Here is a 12655-nt window from a genome sequence, read left to right as displayed (position 1 = left end):
CATTCTACTAAACTACTTTGGAGGAAGAACTTTGTCATGAGCTTACTTTGGCAATACTTTTTTTTTTTTTTGGCCAGTCCTGGGCTTGAGCTCAGGGCCTGAGCCCTGTCCCTGGACTTTCTCAAGGCTGGAGCTCTACCACCTGAGCCTCAGCACCATTTGTGGCTTTTTTCTATGAGTGTGGTACCAAGGAATCAAACCTGGGTCTTCGTACATGCTCGGCAAGCACTCTACCACTAGGCCAAACTCCCGGTCGCCTGGAAATACTTCTTTTAACTTAATTTTATTGTCACCGTGATGTACCGAGCAGTTATAGTTACATACATAAGGTATTGAGCACATTTTCTTGTCAAACATAGTTTTGCAAATAATATTTTCCTAGATACAGAATTGTATGCTAAAAGTTTATTTTCCTAATTCTTTCAAAAATGTAATTCAATTGTTTTCTGGTCATTTATTTTTTTCCTTTTTGCTAGTATATATAAACTATACAAAGGAGTTTCACTATGATGCTTCATACATGCACATATAGTACTTCATGCACATATAGTACTTCAAACAGCTTAATGATCTATTCCTCTTTTCCCCATTTCCTCTTAAACTGTTTATTGTGTTTCACCAATGCCATCTTCACAGATAAATATGTTTTGATATTGTTGATATATGAGCACACATGCACACACACACTTCATTTTCCCTCTGCCTCTCCTCATATTCTTAAACACCTCCACAATTACATTTTTGAGTTATATAAATACCAATGTATATAGACATACATAGAAATAGCACTGATTCTTCATCTGAAAGAAAGCATGCAATATTTGTCTCTCTAAATCTGGCTTGGTCACTTAAAATTTTTAACAATATAGGGTTATATCTCCAGTTCGAACTATTTTCTTACAAATCACATAATTTTATTCTTGCTTATATTTAAATAATCCTCCATTTTGTGTACATAGACACAAATGACAAACACATAAATGTATGCATTTGTCTGTGTAGATGATAGAGACAGACAATATTATCTGTTTAATTCATTGGCTCACTCATTAATTGGATTTTTGGTTGCTGTGAAGTTTAGTTTTTGAGCTACTCATACATTCTGGTTAATAATTACTTCTTACATGAATAGCTAGCAATAATTTTCTATCATTCTATTCTAATCATTCATCTATCATTCATTCTTTTTTTTTTTTTTTTTTTTTTTGCCAGTCCTGGGCTTGAGCTCAGGGCCTGAGCACTGTCCTTGGATTTTCTCAAGGCTAGAGCTCTACCACTTGAACCTCAGCACCACTTCTGGCTTTTTTTTTTTTCAATGTATGTGGTACCGAGGAATCGAACCCGGGTCTTCGTGCATGCTAGGCAAGCACTTTAACCACTAGTCCAAACTCCCGGCCCTCATCTATCATTCATTCTAATTACTGTTTTTTTCTGTAAGTATAGAAGTATGTGTTTCAAATTTTGATTCCATCAACTAGTCAGTCTATACTCTTATTTGCTGAGCTATTAACAGTACTATTTAGGAAGATATTGCCAGTGTCTACATATCTTAGGTTTTCTAAAGTAATTTCAAATTTACAGGTATTACATTAAAGTTACTGACCCATTCTAAAATGATGTTAGTACAATATTAGAGATAAGTATGTATTTCTTCTTCTGCATGTGGATATCCAGTTTTCCCAGCCTCACTTGCCCAAAACACTGTCTTTTCAACTATTTTATTGTGTTCAAGTGGTTTATGTTTCTGTTTATGCCATTACGTTTTTGTTCTTGTGCCTATCTAGCATAGTTATATGTGTGCTGCAGCATTGTTCTGTTTGTTCTAAATTAAATTTTGCTATTTAAAATCTTTCATGTTTTCATACATTATCTATAAATTTACTATTATCACAGAAAAGGAGCAAACCCATCTTTATCACTTTCCAAAATGAAGCTGTATCACCATGTTGCAGGCAACTGGTTACTAAGGTAAACTTTAATTTTTAAAAACACATAATAGGTGTTTCATAGTTTCTTTGTTTTGGGTGCCAGTTCTTGTGCTTGAAATTGGGACCTGTAAATAGTAACTGAGCTTTTGGGCTCAAGGCTGGTAATCTATGAAGCCATAGCTCTATTCTCAACTTTCTGGAAGTTTATTGGAGATAAGACTTACAGACTTTCCTATCTAGGCTAACTTTGAACTGTGATCCACAGACCTCAGCCCCCTGAGTAACCAGGAACATAGGCACGAGCTCTTGGTACCCACCTATTAACATTGTTATGCATGTATGTATGTGTATGTGTGTGTGTGTGTGTGTGTGTGTGTGTGTGTACATGTGTGTGTATGCATATATATAAGCAAAGTATATAATACTTTTTAAATTTTTTAAATTCTGGAAATGAAATAGAAATAAGTACTACCAATATTGAAAATGCAAAAAATTGGGTCAGGAGTTTAGCCTAGTGGTAGAGTGCTTGCCTAGCATGCATGAAGACCCAGTTTTGATTCTTCAGGACCACATACATAGAAGAAAAAAAAAAAAGCCAGAAGTGGTGCTGAGGCTCAAGTGGTAGAGCTCTAGCTCTGAGAAAGTCCAAGGACAGTGCTCAGACACTGAGCTCAAGCCAAGGATGGGCAAAATAAATAAATAAATAAAAATAAAACGCTAAAAATCTGGGGCCAGGAGTTTGGCCTACTGGTAGAGTGCTTCCCTAGCATGCACGAATACCTAGGTTTGCTTCCTCCGTACCATATACATAGAAAAACCCACAAGTGTGCTGTGGCTCAAGTAGTAGGGTTCTAGCCTTGAGAAAACCAAAGGACAATGCCCCGGGCCTGACCTCAAGCCCAGGACTAGCAAGGAAAAAAAAAATTAAATATAAGGTATAATATTTCTAATTTTTATTTTACCTGTAGTGTGAGACTCTTGACTGCATTCCATACAATTCCAATGAATTCTTTCATTCTTTCTTCAGGACTTACACAGCCGTCTGATATAGTCAACATGGTTTTTAAAGGAACTGAAAATGGTCGGGATTCTATGTAGAAGAATACAAAAGAAGCATGACTTACAATTTCTGAAAATACAGAAACTCATTTCAAGACTGGTTCGTTCTACAAAGGGTGATCCAATGCAACAGTGATACTCAGAAGACACTATATTGGAAATGAACTTGGGAGGAAGAGGAGTCAGGGGAAAGTGAAAGAAAAATAGGGTGGTGATTAACATGAAATGTACTCATTACCTCACTTATGTAACGGTAAACCTTCTGTACATCACCTTTATAATATATTTTTAAATGTATATGTATAAACAAAAACATTTTTTTCATTGCATCTACGTAAGATTAAAACTTGTCACATTAGATCATTTTATATTGTAGAATTATGATTTTTGCAATTATTCGAGGAATTGATGTCGGAGATAGAGACTTATAAAGTAATGGTAGTGGCTTGTATAAATCATAATTTCCCTTTGCAAAACTTAATTAAACTTAACTTTTTCATTTCTCAATAAAAGTAAAGCAGTAAAAAATTTTCCGATGTGGTGTTGTGGCTCAAACGATAAAGCACTAGCATTGAGCTGAAGAGCACAGGAACAGTGCCCAGGCCCAGAGTTCATGCCTCATGACTGACAATAAAAAAAAAGAAAAGTATTAGCTTCATAAAATGAGTTTGGTATTGCTCCTTCTACTTCTGCTATCTCATTGTATGAAACTGGTTTGTTGAATTTGCTTTGCACTTCTTTGTTCAATGTGGATAGCCTATATTTATTTAAGAAATCATCCATTTCTACTAGATTTTCCTGTTTCTTTGAATATAGGCCCTGGTAGTACTTATTCATAATGGACTGAATTTCTTGCTTATCAGTTGTGATTGTTCCCGCAGGGTCTCTAATCTTGTTTATTTGAGTCTCCCCTCTCCTTTTTTTTGATTACTCTTGCCAGGGGTCTGTCAATTTTGTTGACTCATTCAAAGAACCAACTTTTTCATTTATTAATTTTATGTATGGTAGATCTTATTTCAATCTCTGATATTTATAATTTTATTTCAGTTATTTTTGTCCTTCTAGTTGTTTTAGAATTAACTTTTTCTTGCTCCTGTAAGTGTTTCAATTTCTTCTTTAGGTTATTTACAAGGACACCTGCACAGCTATGCACATCTCTGCACTGTTCAGAATTGGCAGGCAATAGAAACAATCCAAATGTCCAACTGCAGATGAATGGATGCAAAAACCGTGGTATATATACAATGGAATTCTACATAGACAACAGGCAAAATAAAATAATGGCACTTGCAGGGAAGTGGATGAATCTAGAGCAAATCATGTTGAGTGAGACAAGTCAGGACCAAAGGCACAAAAGGCACATGGTATCCTTAATATGAGGCTATTAGATCCAAACAGTACAAGAAGGACTCAATATTTGCATACCCAATGCTATGGACATGGTATTGGAAATATAAAAACAACTACATAGTCATAAAAATCTATGACTCTGGGCCGGGAGTTTGGCCTAGTGGTACAGTGCTTGCCTAGCGTGCACAAGGACCCAGGTTCAATTCCCTGGTACCACATACATAGAAAAAAGCCAGAAATGGTGCTGAGGCTCAAGTGGTAGAGCTCTAGCCTTGAGAAAGTCCAAGGATAGTGTTCAGGCCCTAAGCTCAAGCCCAGGACTGGAAGAAAAAAAATCTATGACTCTATAGATATAATGTTTTATTACATAGATTAATATGTATCTATGACATGCAAACCCTCAGCCTCATTTTAATTAGTTTCTAAAATCTAAGTGCCAGTGATTGTATATAGAGACTCCCTTCTTGAATACTTGTTGGTTAAATACGTCATTTAAAATATGATGTAAAAATCAATGTTAATAAATTCTTTAATAAAAAAAGAAAAAGAAGAATTTCTACAAAGTACTTGACGAATCCTAAATCAATAGGGTATAGGTCTACTCATATGGAAAGATAACATTATTCTTTTCTTTCCAATAGTGAAACAAAACATTAATTGTAACTAAAAGAAATACAAAAAAGGCAGATATATATTTAGTAAAATAAATTTTATACTACCCTGCATTATGACAACTTTGGCTTAGCCAAAAAATTACAGAAATCAATAATTTTTAAAATGCAAGGCTTCAGAAATTCTCATATACTATCTACTAATCTGTAAGACTATACAACTTAAATGTTTCAATCTAGGAAAACCACTTATATTTATACACATTACATTAATATAAACATAACATATATTTTATAATAGTATAAGTCAATCAAATATTGATAAATTAAGGTTGAATAGCTCAGGATACTTTCCAAAGTAAGTGCTACAATGTAATCACCATAAAACTACTTACCAGGTCCAATCACAGTTCTCCTACCAACTTTGGTCATATATACTAGTTTTATAATAGCTTTAAAATACATCAGACAAGGTCCAGGTCTTGTACCTTACAATTATAATCCTAACTACTTGGAAAGCAGAGATTAGGAAAGTTGTGTCTAAAGATCAGGTTAGACAAAATGCTTTCCCGTCTGGGGCCTGGAATTTGGCCTAGTGGTAGAATGCCTGACTAGCATGCACAAAGACCAGGGTTTGATTCCTCAGTTCCACATACATCGAAAAACAAGTAGAAGTGGTGTTGTGGCTCAGGTGGTAGAACTTTATTTAGCCTTGAGAAAAGTCTAAGGAGAGTATTCAGGCCTTAAATTCAAACCCCATGACTAGCAAAAAAACAAAAAACAAAAAAACAAAAAAACAAAACCAGAAAAAGCTTTCCCATCTGCATCTCAATCAAAAGGTCATGTAGTGTGGCACATGCCTGCATGCCTGTAAGCTTATAGGAAGATTTTGTTTGTTTGTTTCTTGGTCAATCATGGGGCTTGAACTCTAGGCCTGGGCACTGTCCTTGAGCTCTTCAGCTCAAAGCTAGTGCTCTACCACCTATACGGAGTCACAGTGCCATTTCTGGTTTTCTGGTGGTTAACTGGATTGGAATCTCATGCACTTGTTTGCCCGAGATGGCTTTGAACCACAATTCTCAGATCTCAGCCTAATGAGGAGCTAGAATCACAGGCATGAGTCTTCTTTGTAGGAAGATCTTGATCCAAAACTAGAATTTGGTAAAAACATGAGACTTTAAACACCACACACACAGACACACACACAGACACACACACACACACACACACACACACACACACACACACACACACACACAACTAAAAGCAAACAGGATTGAGTGGTGGGTCAAGATGAAAAGCACCCAACTATCAGGTGAGAGAGAAGTCCTAAATTCAACCTCAACACAGACAAAAATAAATTATAAACAAATAAAATTTTTTTAATGTTATGCAGCACAGATGTCTTCTCATATTTGTGTTCAGAATGACTATGTGAATGACTCTGTATAAGAGAGATTCAAATAAATGCATGTGAAAGAAAACCAGTTTACAATATAGTCAGATAGACATTAAGACAGGTGAAGCAAAGGTTAGGAGTGTGCTTGGGATTTTAAAGTAGTGGTTCAGAAACAGTGACTGCTTGAGCAGATTGAACAAATGTAGAAGAAGGCGATAAAGCCAAAACTTCATACAGGGACAGATGAAACAGGGCTTCTATAGGCTGTGTTAAGGAGATGCTTTTCACTGGGGAACCTGGAACATAATCATTAATTCTACATACATACAAGGAATATAATATAAAATAATTTGTCTTGCTCTCTAATACAAAATAGACTACACAGATCAAGTATTGAAACAGGAAAATTAGCGCAGCAATAGCAATGGCAAGATGTGGAGAAATTCTATATCCATTTTAACCGTATATCCAATGGGATTTGCTGCTAGATAAAATGTACTATGAAAGAGAAAGGAGAAACAAGGATCACTCCAAGGTAAATTTAGGTTGGAGCAACCTAAAAAAGAACAGAGTAAAAGGAAAAGAAGCTGCAAGAAGAAAAGATGTAGATTCAGATATGACAAGTTCAGAATTCCATTAGATAGACAAGTATCTCAGTGACTGTGGATTTAAAAAAAAAGGCACTAAAAATAACAGTTGCTTTTAAGAATATTTGTGACTGAGTTGTGAACACCAAACTAAGAGTATATTGTCCAAGCAAGAATTTCAAAGAAACTATGTAAATTCTAAAAAGAAAAGGCAGTCCTAGATAAATCTACAAAGTCAATTTATTCACAACTCTGCGACAGGTCTTTCCTTCTTTTTTGGGGAGGGTGGTGGTGGGTATATTTGCTAATGTTTATTTGCAAATGGAGAAATAGACAGATTGAATAATTATTTTTATTGTAATGAATATAGGGTTGCAGTTATATTGGCCAAATAGTAGGTGCATTACTTCTCACACATTGATAATCCTTCCCATGTTTTTGTCCCCATTTCCCTCCCTCTACCCCCTCCCAATCATCATGTTTTCCCCCTTCCCTTTCCTATTTCAAATAAACATATATACACTATACCAGGTAACAAAGTCAGATACTGTACCAATATGACATTAACCAAAGGACAACAAAAGAGAAGAGAAATAACATAGAATATTAAGAAAAACAATCACATAAGATAAAGCTCTTGTTTCCATACCTTAAGGTATTTTTCATTTAATCTAATCCTACATGACCTTATGTATCTAAGTTTTGAGCTATTGTAATCCTCTGCTAGGAGAGTCCTAGGTGTGTATTAATTATTACAAATGAGAGAAACCATGGAGGCTGTTTTCCATTGGGTCTGGCTTACTTCATTTAATATGATTTTTCCCGAGTCTTTCATTTCCTTACAAATGGGGTAATGTCATTGCTTCTGATGAAGCATAAAATTCCATTGTGTATAAATACCATATCTTCTTGATCCAATCATCAATTGAGGGACATCTGGGTTGGTTCCATATCTTCACTATGATAAATAGGGCTGTAATGAACATCATTGTGCTAGTGGATTTAGTATGTTCTTGTTTCTGGACAATTGGGTAAATGCCAAGTAGTGGAATTGCTGGGTCATAGGGGAGCTCTATGTTTAGTCTTTTGAGGAACTGCCATACTGCTTTCCATAGTGGTTAAATGAGTTTGCACTCTCACCAACAGTGTAGTAGTGATCCCTCCTGGCCACATCCCCTCCAGCATCTGTTGTTATTAGATTTCTTGATCATGGCCATTCTAACTGGAGTGAGGTGGAATCTCAGAGTTGTTTTAATTTGTTTAATTTGCATTATGGCCAGAGATGTCGAGCATTTCTTCATGTGTCTATAGGCCATTTTTGATTCTTCTTCAGAGAAGACTCTCTTTGATTTGTTGTGTTTCTGGGTCTTTATTAAGAAAGTTTTGACCCTTGCCAGGGAGACCTAGTGTATCTCCTATTCTTTCTTGTAAAGTTTTCAGGGTACCTGCTTTTACCTCCAGGGCTTTGATCCATTTGGAGTTAATCCTGGTGCAGGGTGACATAGAAGGATCCAACTTTAGTTTTCTGCAGGTGCTTAACCAGTCTGTCAACACAACTTGTTGAAAAGACTATCTTTGTTCCATTCAATTTTTTTTTGTCTCCCTTACCAAAGATTAGGTGGCCATAGGTCTCTTGGTTGATTTCTGGTTCTTCAGTTCTATTCCATTGGTCCTCAGGCCTATTCTTGTGCCAGTACCAAGGTGTTTTGGTTACTCTACCTCTGTAATACAGTCTAAAGTTTGGTATTGAAATTCCTCCTGTGCTGTTTTTTCTGCTAGGAATTGTTTTTGCTACACGGGGTCTTTTATTATCCCATATGAAATTTTGGATTGCTTCTTCTATTTCCTTAAACAATGACATTGGGATATTATGGGTATTGCATTGAATTTGCAGATAGCCATTGACAAGACTGCAATTTTCACGATGTTCATTCTTCCAATCTAGGAGCATGGGAGATTTTTCCACTTTCTCAGTTCTGCTTTAATTTCCTTTTTCAGGTTTTTAAATTTTTAATCATAAAGGTCCTTTACATTCTCAGTTAATTCCTAAGTACTTTATTTTCTTTGAGGCTATTGCAAAAGTAGTTGCTTTCCTAATTGCTACCTCGCTCCTGTCGTTGTTGGCATACAGGAAGGCAGTTGATTTTTGAGGGTTAATTTTATACGCTACTACCCTGCTAAAATTTCGAATCAGCTCAAGCAATTTGGGAATAGAGTTTACAGAGTTCTTTAAATACAAAATCATGTCATCGGTAAAGAGGTAAAGTTTCCCTTTTCCTTTCTCTATTTGGATCCCTGTGAAGCTTGCTTCTTGCCTTATTGCTCTGGCTAGGAATTCTAATACTATGTTAAAGAGAAGTGGAGAGAATGTGCTACTTCCTAAGTACTATTCTATAGACTACTTTACAGTTGCAGGCTATGATTCAAAAATAAATAGTATCTGAGATAAAACATCAAAACCCTATATAAGCATGTCTTGCTTCTTGGGACATATTTAACTTTGTTTTACATCATGTTCACTATGTTTTCTGATTACTCTGCTTATCCAAATGAATTGACATTCCTAAATCATTTCAAACCTTATTAGTCGTACTCAATGAAAACTGTTTCTATTTCTGAAGTCTTCTTTCAGGAAGATCTTTAGAAGAAGGATTCTTCCTCCAAATTTTCCTCAGTTTACAAAGCCTACCCCAGTATACATGGTTTTTCCCTCTCCATTTATAACCCGAAGTCCACCACATAGAAGCCATAGCATGTGCTTCTCATAATTTCCTAAAGATCTTATACTTAGCTCATAGTTCAAAACACTACATACTAAAGATTATATTTATTGATTACTTGATTAAGGTAAAATTTTACCTCAGCATTTTTATTTGCACTTGGGACTATTCACTATAGCTTTTTTCTCCTTTTTCTTCTGAATATCCAATAAATATTTTGGGAAACTGGGCACAGATATAGAAGGGGACAGAATGTCAATTTAATTTAATAAAAATGAGAAAAAATATTTCATTCATTGCTGTAACACTATTTAACTCATCCTTTAATATTCAAGACATTAAAAATGTATTCTTAACTTTGAGCTGTGCTTTATAATTTTGAACAAATTTTACTTGTATTCTTTTGGGAATGTCTAATAAGAGCACAGTAAAAAAATTATTGGATATATTTAATATTATCAAAATAAAGAAAATGGTTGACAGGTGCTGGTGGCCCATTCCTGTAATCCTAACTACTTAAAAGGCTAAGATGTGAGGATTGCAGTTACAGGCCAGTCAGGGCTGGAAAGTCCATGACACTCTTATTTCCAATAAGCACAGAAAAAATCACAATAGTACTGTGGCAAAGTGCTAGCCTTGAGCAAAAACAGCTCAGGGACAAGAGACAAGGCTCAGAGTTCAAGATCCCAGACCCAGGAAAGAAAAAAAAAAAGGTTCATGAAAGTAGTTTAATGTGGGTTAGGGGTAAGGTCAAAACTAGGTTTTCTTGGTCCTTGGTCTACTGATATAAATAATTCTGTACAAATTCCTTTTGAAAAGTTTTTTAATGATATTTAATAGATGTAAATGATTTCACAACCAATATCACACTTAATCATCAAAAAATCTCCAGCAAAGTATTGCCTACCTAATTTTAAAACATCATTAAGTAGCAGAAAGATATATATTATTTTTAAATTTTCAAAACTTAAGCAACTTATCATAGAACTGCAAAACTGACTAACACTTTCCTTCAAAATACAAGCTACATTTGATAATATCACTCTGAAAGCCCTTTGGGAAATAATGGCTTTTGTATTCTACAATTGGCGTGACATGGCATGCAAAATTGCATCTCATGCTGAGCCAACCAGGAGAATATATGTCATCACTATGTGACATTCAGAATTTCATCTGGAAACTATAATGTTGCTCTAACTGCTAAAAGCAGATGAAGACACTACATACAAAATCATTTTACTGAGATTTTGCTGAATACTTCCAGTACATATAAAATCTAGAATTAGGCATTTTTCTCGCAAAGTATAAGACATGTGAAAACTTTAACAAATGCACTTATTTAATTCATAGTTTGTTCTTTAAGAATTTTATAATTAATTGGCATTATCATTCAAATGAATGAACTTTTGGGAAAATTTTCTTTTCAATGAACCTGACAAAACTTGACAATAAGTTGTACTAACAGAACCGAATTACTGTAAGGAGCAAAATATATTTTAATGCCTTTCCCCAAAATGAGTAAACTGTAGGTCAAAAAACCAAAGCACTGGAGTGTGAGGGTGATGGCATATGGCTGTAATGGTGGCAGTAGTGAGAGGGAGAGTATGGATCACAAGACCAGCCTTCACCTATATAAAAAGTTCAAGGCCAGACTAAACTACCTGGTTAAACTTTGTCCTAAATAAATAAACACACAAACAATAAAGCTGAGGATGATGCTTGGTAGTGAAACACAAGTCTAGCATTCTCACAACAGTAGGCTTAATCCCCAGATAGGAGAGAAAAAATAGTCTTAAAATATCTCATGTCTCTCCTAGATTCTTTCTTACCAATGTCTAGTTCATTTGTCTACCCTCAGAGTCAATTTCTGTAATTTACATCAAAACATAAATATGTGAAAGTAACTCAGTCCAAAAGTTATATTTTAACTACATTCTGTATCTTTATAAAAATGAAAAGTTAGTATACAAACAGGTATGACCAATTCTTGGAAATTAGAATGCCTAACTCTCAGATACCCATATTTCTGCTGCCTTTTCATATTCTGGTGTGATAACATAGTAAAATATGCATGATCAAATGTGAGACAGAAACTAAAAAATAAATAAATAACGCCTAATCTCTTTGGTCTTAGTCACTGTTCAAGATGTGGGTGCCTGAGCCAAGGCATAGCAAGGAAAATACTCTTTGCAGGGAGAAGAAAAAGAGTGTGTGAGAAGATTATCTAAGTACTTTATATCTTTATTTTAAAAAAACATAGCTAAGCCTATTAACTTCAAAAACACCCTTCTCCCTCAATTGCTCATCTTTATTACTCATCTGGTATTTTCTTCACTAAACAACAGTTCCTGAACTACCTCAGCCAGTATTCCTCAGTTTAACCTGGCTCCTTGAAACCTGAAAGTTTTCTGGATGGCCTCAGACCAACCATGTATTCCCCTCATTGCTCTGTAGTTTGTACTAAGTAGAAGGTATAGGGTATGAAACATTCTGACATAGGGAATGGCTGGCCTGAACAGCTCACTCTCTGTTCTCATGTTTCTTAGGACACTTCAACACTTGACCTAGAAATCCCATGGGATCAAGATATAAACCCTAGGACATGTTGCATCTCAGGGTCTCTCAGCAGTACCTCAAGTATGGCACAAACAAACGAGAAATGAGCCCAGGGCCTTGGCTGTTGTCACTTGCTGTCCATCTGTAAGCAATAAATCCATTTCATGTAACTCCTGCACATGGGTATACTCTACCTCTTCAGATGAGCTTGTAAACACTGAACATTAAATCCATTCACAGCACCCTCATATGCCATCCTACAAGAGAAGCTTTTCCTATGTAACCAAAACTTCCAGATTTCAACAGTAAAATAAAAACTGTTCTCTAAAAGTTTTGTACACAAAACTAACAGACCCATCATAAGAGTTTGGGGAGAAATTTTGAGAATACTTACTCATATTTACTTTAAATATGATTTTTTTTAAACCACATACAGAGCCAGGAG

General features: G+C 35.3%; 1 protein-coding gene across 1 annotated transcript in view; it reads right to left on the bottom strand.

The window, feature by feature from the left end:
• Positions 1-12655, bottom strand: part of Vps13b (vacuolar protein sorting 13 homolog B) — a 494062-nt gene that overhangs the window by 304058 nt on the left and 177349 nt on the right. The window contains exon 22 of the mRNA XM_090339134.1: positions 2891-3018. Within this exon, the coding sequence (XP_090195260.1) occupies positions 2891-3018 (128 nt within the window). The remainder of the gene's footprint in view (positions 1-2890; positions 3019-12655) is intronic.

Source organism: Megascapheus bottae, chromosome 9 (assembly GCF_031878675.1).
Source record: "Megascapheus bottae isolate mThoBot1 chromosome 9, mThoBot2.hap1, whole genome shotgun sequence".
Lineage (NCBI taxonomy): Eukaryota > Metazoa > Chordata > Mammalia > Rodentia > Geomyidae > Megascapheus > Megascapheus bottae.
This window is presented reverse-complemented; position numbering and strand designations above follow the sequence as displayed.